Source organism: Lepisma saccharinum, chromosome 6 (genome assembly GCF_977018435.1).
Source record: "Lepisma saccharinum chromosome 6, izLepSacc3.1, whole genome shotgun sequence".
In the NCBI taxonomy this organism is placed as follows: domain Eukaryota; kingdom Metazoa; phylum Arthropoda; class Insecta; order Zygentoma; family Lepismatidae; genus Lepisma; species Lepisma saccharinum.
In genome coordinates this window covers 94,863,863-94,872,583 of record NC_139234.1, presented here as the reverse complement: position 1 = coordinate 94,872,583, position 8,721 = coordinate 94,863,863, and the positions used below count along the sequence as shown (strand labels likewise).

Sequence of the window (8,721 nt, the reverse complement as noted above, 5' to 3'; positions counted from 1 at the left end):
GAAAAAGAACCTTCGTCGAAAAGTCCCCGCACAACTTCCTCCTCTTCCGTTCAACTCGGGCTATAAGAGAGCATGCTCCACTCTCCCCCTCCCCTCCACACTGGAGTACGGTGCACAGGAGTCGCGAATCTGGGCAGGTTTATTTGCTTGTGGTTCCACTATAATAGTAATATAAAAATGTACACTCACCTCACTTGGTTCTCCGGCAGTTTGTTTCTTTATACATCATATTTGGACAAGATACAATTCAATCTATAGGTGTACACTATATATAACACACCTTGTTACTGACTTCCTTGACCCTGGATGTACAGGGACTAGGAAAACAAAGAAATGAGCATAATTTTCTCTTCGGAGCAGATATTGAACCTAAACCAAAACGAACACAAATAATGAACTCGACAATGTAAATTGATGAGATTTGGTAAATCATTTGATGAAGTGAACTAATTCTGACTGGACTAATCGCAAAGGACATAATCAGCTCAGATTCTATTACTTCTTCGTGCTTTGTGACGTAAAGTTCCCGCCCAACCGTTTGACGGCGTTAGTGGCTATCGTATCTCCTTTTCCACAGCCTGTAGTACACATCCTCATCTAGACATTGTTCTTGTTCTGGCGTTTAATATCTGCATACTGCAGCACTGTCGTTCTGTCATTTCAAGTGACTTCACATTGAAGTGATGCATTCACTTGGCTGGTTACACGTCATCACACGCAAATACTTAAACCGTTAACATGGATATGGGCCAGGGCTGAAGATCACCGACGTTGTTATTCAAGCAAATTTCCAGTTGCTTGAAAATAAGGCAAGTGATCTGCATGCCGCTGACATAACTGTTTTTGATTTGATGTTGGAATCTGGTGCTAGTGAAAATGAGTTAGTGAAAGAACAGTCATTGTCAGATGATTATCAGTGTTTGTTCAACAAACGATATATTGAAGTGTCGAACTTTTTGAAGTTGTCGGAAGGAAACTGCTGTCAAGGCGAGTCGTTTTCGGAAGTAAAGAATCGAAGATTCAAGTTACCTAAAATCGAACTGAAGAAGTTTGGAGGGGACTTGAAAGAGTGGTTACATTTTTGGGGACAATTCAAGAAGATCGATGAAGATGATCCAATTCCTGCAGAGGACAAATTCCAGTATTTGATAGAAGCGACAATTGAAGGTTCTCGTGCGCGCCAGCTTGTGAACAGTTTTCCACCAACAAATGAAAATTACCCGAAAGTTGTGCAGTCCATGAAATCACGTTTTGGTCGCGATGATATGCTCGTGGAAGTGTACGTGCGTGAACTGCTAAAATTGGTGTTACAAAAGGTGTTGAACCGTCAAGAAAAAAGTTGTTTGAGCAATTTGTATGACACACTGGAGTCCCAACTTCGAGCATTAGAATCGATGGGTGTTACCAGCGACAAATATGCAGCAATGCTGTTTCCATTGGTGGAGTCCAGTCTCCCAGAGGATTTGATGCGTGTGTGGCAGAGAAGAACATTGTCTGCTGCTGAGGAAAATAATGAGACAACACCGACTGGAAGAATGCAGTCCTTGATGTCATTCCTGCGAGCTGAAGTGGAAGAAGAACGAATCAACGTTGCAGCAGCTGGGTTTGAATTGGATGGTGCAGCAGTGAAAGTTCGGAAGAAAAGGTGTTCTCCACTGTGTCAGCCTATTATCCCCAGTGCGACAGATTTGTTGAGTGTCAGTGGTGGTAGGGAGAAAAGTTGTGTGTTCTGTGGTGGTAAGCACAGTTCATATGATTGCTTTAAAGCCCAGAAAATGTTTCTCTCTGAAAGACAGAAGGTTCTAAAAGATAAAAAGCATTGTTTTGCTGTTTAAAATTTGGTCATTTTTCGAAGAAGTGCAAGGCCAATTTGAAATGTATTGTTTGCAAGAAAAAGCATGTTGTATTGATGTGTCCTAATATTTCAGACAAAGATAATGATTCTGACCATTATTCTGAACGCAAAGAATCAAATGCTAAGTAAACAATACACTGATAAACCAACTTGAAAATCTGCATGTATTCATGCAGACATTGGTAGTAGATTTGAAAGGTAACTACAATAAGAGCAGGAATGTGAGAGTTCTTATTGACACAGGTTCACAAAAATCGTATATATGCAAATCTCTTGTAACAGATATGGGTTATAACTCCATTGGCAAACAAAGGTTGATACATTCACTATTTGGTGGTACCATGTCTAGTCCTTGTAATAATAGCATTTATAATGTTAAGGTATGTAGCACTGAGAGAAAATATTCGTGCACATTTGATGTTCTTGATCAAGATACAATATGCGGTGGGATTCCTTATGTAACACCAGGTGTTTGGTTAAATGAGTTGAAAAAAAGTCAAATAAGGTTAACAGATACAGGTAAGATGAAAGGTCCAGTTGAAATTATTATTGGTGCAGTTGTTTCTGGTAAATTATTGACTGGCCATGTTGTGAAATTGAAGTGTGGTTTAGTGGTTGTGGAAACTCAGTTGGGATGGACACTTATGGGTAAAGTTCCAGGTGAAAACAGAAAATCAGATACAGCTTTGTTGGTATCGAATTTATATGTTAGTGAAGCCGTAGCTGATCTGTGGAAAGTGGATACCATAGGAATCAAGGATCCCATTGCCAAGAAGTCTGCCGAAGAACACATACGGGCTGTCAAAGAACAATTTTTGCAGGCACTGACATTCAATGCTGAAGGAAGATATGAAGTACAGTTACCATGGAAGGAAGATTGTTCGCCTCTCCCCACCAATAAAGATCTAGCAGAGAAACGACTTTGGTCAACTACACAGAAGTTGAAACAAGAACATCTGTTGCAGAGTTACGATGAAGTGCTATAAGAATGGTTGTCCGAGGGAGTCATTGAGGTGGTTCCAGAGGATGAAACAGAGAATTTTGGCCATTACTTAGCCCATCGACATGTAGACCAGTGTTTGACGCTTCTGCTAAAGTAAAAGGACACCCATCTTTGAACCAACGTTTAGAGCCTGGACCCAACTTGATTGCTTTTATTGCTGATATTTTACTACATTTTCGGAAAGGAAAAATTGGAGTTAAAGCAGATATTAAACGAGCTTTTTTACAAATTGCTGTACACCCTAAAGATAGAGACTACCTGAGATTTCTCTGGTGGCACGATATTAATACTGGAATGGTTCAAGAATTCAGACATACTCGTGTAGTGTTTGGTGTTACGAGCAGTCCATTTCTGTTGGGTGCTGTTATTGAACATCATTTAGATCAAGCATTGCAGAGTTGTCATTTCGGGAAGGAAGACTTAGCTTATACAGAAGATACTATTTTAAAAGTACGATGTTCCTTTTATGTGGATAATTGTGCCACCAGTGTAGATAATCATTAAAATCGCCATAAATTTATAAGAGAATCGCGTGCAGTTATGGCTGAAGCAGAGGGTGGGAGTATTCAGTCCTTCATAGGATTGATGAGGACATTAGCCCTACTTCAGTGTTAGGACTCAGTTGGAATCCTGAAGCCGATACATTTACATTTAGTAGTATAATTGATGATATAACCAGGATGAGAAAGTATGAACCCCCCTCAGGCAGATTTGGCTACACTTAAAACTAGCTCAACATGCCCATATGAGTTTCTTGCTCAAGTGTGGCACCCTGTCTAATCCAAGATTTTCGTAAAAATGCCCTCGGGAATTTCCCGTGAAAGTATGACCCCCCTCAGATTGATTTGCCTACACTTATAAAAGGCACTTCTGTGAGATTGTTGTCCATAAATTTGTTAAAAATATGCCCCTCTTGATATTTTTTTTGGCTACACTTAAAACTAGGCCAAACGTATTAACACACACACACACACACACACACACACACACACACACACACACACACACACACACACACACACACACACACACTTAGATGTTTTCAATGCGGTCCGTGCTTAGGCTATATAAAGAGCTTTTGCATCACATATCAGTTAGTATTGTGAGAGTGGCTGAGGAGTACAGATGTGTTGTTGCATTTCTCCCCATACAGGTCTGATATTTGACACTTCTTGCTTGTTTGTTGTAATCCACTCATATTTGGAGTCAGGTTTATATCTGCCCCAGTTTCTTATACATGACACATGGTATTAGGTCATTGTTTTTTCTAGGACATGCCTGTGTAGACATGCATTTGTGCTAGGGCAGTGCTTCTGTACTTATTCTACCTTTGTGCATGTAGGCTATCAGCTTTATACAACCTGTCATAGGTTTATTAAGTATAGAGTTTTGATTTGAACCCCAAGAAATTTTATATAAATACCAAAGCCAAAAAATATTAACACACATACACACACACACACACTAAATATACAAAACACACTGCTGAACCCAACTGATATTTTTTTATTAAGCATAGAATTTTGATTTGAACCCCAAGAAATTTTATATAATAAACCAATAATAAAAATGCCAAATCAAAAATATTGTAATCAATGCAAAAAGAATATATCCAGCCCCAATTGGGCTAAGCATCAAAAGAATTGTAATCCAGACAAATGCAGAACTCCCACAAAAATATGCCCTAAATGCCATAGAAAATATAGCATGGAATACTTCACATATAAACATAAAGGTACTTGTTCTGCACAGTCATCAACATTGCCCCCACAACCATCTACATCTGGTCTGAAAAGGAAGCATGAAACACCTGTTAATGCTGGACCGGCAAAGCAGCCACGCTATGAACCCATCCATAGCAGTTTTGCTGGCCAATTAAGGGATTACCGGTTTGTATCAGAGCCAAGATGTGGTATTAAGAATTTTTTGAACAGTTTAAATCCTGATGTGCAGGCAATTCTAAATGCACAAAATGGCTCTTATAAGCTGTCCCTCAAATTGTTTACACAATATAAGAAATCAAATGGCACAAAATTTACACAGCCCCACATAACAGAAACTGTACCTATATATTCAAATGCAAATTCAGACAAAATAATAAGCAGTTTGATAGATCAATTGAATATTAAACACTCTGAATTTGCTGCAAAAGAATCAGGATGGAGCCTATGCGGATCTTCACACAAGTTATATATTAATATTTCTGAATTCAACCCATTACAAGGATCTACATATTTGCCTTTACCTGCCAATATTAAAAACAAGAGAGCCGTGGTTAACATAGAAAATAATGATGAGAAATGCTTTTTGTGGTGTATTTTAGCTGCTTTGTATCCAGTTTTAAGGGATCCTGAGAGAATAAGTTATCATATACAGCATGAACATGATTTTGATGAAGCAATGGAGGGTTTAGAATATCCAATGTCTGTTCAGAATATTGATAAATTTGAAAAAAAGGCCAGGGATATTAATGGTAAACAATTATCTATTAATGTATTTATTTGTTCTACTGGCCGTGGCAATTGCTTGATAGCACCTCTCAGAATCAGTACATTTGATGATGATTCTGCTATTCCGATTGATCTGCTCTTAATTGAAGGGGATGATACACACCATTATACTCTGATACATAATCTTGAAGCTTCAAAGTCTGGAGGAAACACTAAACTTTAACGTTGAAGAAATGCACAGCATGAAGGATGAACTGAAGAAGAAGGATGAGCAACTCCGAGGGCTCAGGGACAAATTGGACGACTTAGAGCAGTACCAGAGGAGGAACTCCATCCGGATATTCGGTATTCCCGAAACTTCCAACGAGAATACCGATAACAAAGCAACCGCCTTGTTTGAAGAGCAACTGGGCATCAAAATCCAGCATTGTGATATTTGCAGAAGCCACAGGGTAGGAGGACAGAAGAACGGAGGTAAGCCAAGAGCTGAGGCCGCGGTGGCTCAGTCGGTAACGCGTCTGACTACCATGCTCAAGGTCCCGGGTTCGATCCCCGGCCGGTTCAAATCCGGGAACTTTTCTAACGGTGAAAGCGGCCCCGGCGCCCACCCAGCGTCGAATAACATGGGTACCTGGGGGAAACCCTGGGGGGTAAAGGCGGTCAGGGGCGTGATGCTGATCACATCACCCCCACTCACGACCGGATCAAGAAAGTGTGGGGCGTTACCCCTACACCCCCTATACGCCTTCATGGCGTGGTGCTATGCACAGGGGAACACTTTACCCTTTTTTTTTTTTTTTACCTTACCGTGCGAGAGCAAGTGTGTTTCGAAATAAAAGGAAACTGAAGGGTTCTAATATCACCATCACAGAAGATCTCTGCCGCGCACGTCTCGAGCTTCTGAAACTGGCTACGAGCAAATACCATTACAAGAACTGTTGGACCCAAGATGGGAATATCGTGATAAACATTGGAAACGTGAAGCACTTCATCACTTGCAGAAAGCAATTAGATGAACTTTGAACGCTTACCGGGAAGATATGAGTGATCTGCACTTTATCATTTTTTAAAATCTCTTTTACCTTTCATAACATAACATTTAAATTTCACATTACTCTTATAATTTTTATTTATCGGGAACACATTTAGTCTTAAGTTGTAGCTTCTAAATGTTTGAGTTCCTCTTTTCTTTAATATATATACGTGTTTTGCTTCTTTTATTATTGTTTACTACTTTCAATATTTTAATCGCAACTGCATAACTTTACAGTTTAGTTTCGTAAATGTGAGATACGTTCTTGTACATAAGCAAAGTTTAATTGTTAGTAAATCAAAAAAACATATTCATAAGTTTCTAATGATCAAAAGTACCGTAAAAAGCAGAAAACGTTTATTTCTATTTATATTTGTAACCTTTATGCATCTGCGGATAAATGTAGTGAGTTTGCAACCTCTCTCTGCTCTGCAACCCTCCAGAAGTTACTTCTACCGTTATGCCTCTAACAGAACCTACCACCCCCCTTGAAATGAACTCCACTGCTCTAGGGCATGTCCTCCGTCGCCCTCTCGCCGATGACAAAAGAACCGGCTGCTCCCTGGGTCTCAAAATAGCAAATGTAAACGTCAGGTCATTATTCCCCAAACTTCAGGAAATATGCATCGAAATTACAGAGAAACAGATTGACATTCTTGTCATAACAGAAACGTGGTTAACTTGCAATATAACGGATAATGCATTGAAAATTCCAGGTTATGATTTAATACGCTCTGATCGCCATTACAGCATGGGTGGGGGTGTCTGCATATACGCACGGGAGGGACTAAAACTGCATCCGTTGTCTTTCAAATCGAAGGAGAGTTTGACGTTGAGTACCTTGCAGCTACGGTTGAAATAAAAAAGGAACGTCTCGGTATTTGTGCCGTATACAGGCCTAAGCGTATTCCATATACACAGTTGTCAATTTTAGAAGATATATTGACCGAAATGTATCCCTTAGTTAATGACCTTGTTATAGCTGGAGATTTCAACATTAATTTCTTACATCCAGACTGTGCTGACGTCGTTTACATTCAAAATTTGTTTAATCAATTTCAATTAACGCAAATAATCAATAAACCGACCAGAATAACCTCCACGACTAAGTCATTAATTGATCTGACGTTTGTCAGCAACATGCAAAATGTAATCCAACATGGTGTCGGTGAGCCAGTCAGCAATAGCGATCATAGAATGACCCACGTTGTACTTGCGTATACCAAACCAGAAAGCGTGAACAGAATTATATACCACAGAAAATACGGTGATATTGATTATGATAAATTCGTGAAGGATGCAGAAAAAATTAACTGGGGAAAAATATATAACACCGATAACTTGAATATGAAAGTAGAGTATTTCAATGTCAACTTACTTGATCTCTTTGACAAGCACGCGCCAGTCCGTAAAACACGAGTTCGTAACAAACGTATGCCGTGGATTACATCGAATGTGAAGCTGTTGATGAAACTAAGGGACAATGCGTTTCGTAAATTCAAGCGAATCGGAACTGAATCTGCATGGAAAGAATACAAAGAATTGAGAAATTTCACGACATACGTTATTCGGCAAGAAAAAAAGTGTTATTTTGAGCATAACATCAATAAAACACCAAGACAACCAAAGCATTTATGGAAGCAGCTGAAATCTGTAGGCATTGGCTCAAATAAAAATGATCTCCCCTCCACGTTTGACAATGCGAACGAGATAAATGAACACTTTATTAATTCAATTGATAGTCTAAATATCGACCAACGTCTGATATCTCAAGAATGTTTAAAATTTAGTAACCAAAAGTTTAATAATATGCTTCCCGAATTTGCTTTTAAAAAAGTGGATGGTTATACTGTAAGAAAATGTTTGTACGAAATCAAGTCTACTGCTATTGGTGCAGATGGAATATCAACTAAAATGCTGAAGTTATCGCTACCTTTTATTTTGCCTATTATCACACATATTATTAACTTTTCGCTCGAGAAATCCGTATTTCCCAGGAAATGGAAAGAAGCTTTGATAACACCACTCCCTAAGACGACCCGACCAACTAATGTAAACGACCTTCGACCTATTAGTGTTCTGCCTGTGTGTTCAAAACTACTAGAAAAAATAATCTATAAACAGACATTTAGCTTCATTGCCCAAAACAATATTCTTCCACCCTCACAGTCAGGATTTCGGCCGGCACACAGCACTGCTACGGCTTTGCTGAAAGTCACAAATGACATCCTCCAGGCTATGGATAAGAAATTCCTCACTGCATTAATATTATTGGACCTGTCCAAAGCATTTGATACGGTACAACATAAATTACTGCTCAGTAAACTGAAATATTACAGTTTTTCACAATCTACCCTTAACTGGTATTTTTCATATCTAA

At 39.1% G+C, this 8,721-nt stretch overlaps 1 protein-coding gene across 1 annotated transcript; it reads left to right on the top strand.

Annotated features, from left to right (window-relative positions):
• The first annotated feature begins 851 nt into the window (after positions 1–851).
• Positions 852–1,835, top strand: LOC145989169 (uncharacterized). Its single transcript, XM_083124463.1, has one exon. The coding sequence runs from the start codon at positions 852–854 to the stop codon at positions 1,833–1,835; it is 984 nt and encodes a 327-aa protein (XP_082980589.1).
• Positions 1,836–8,721: the final 6,886 nt, after the last annotated feature.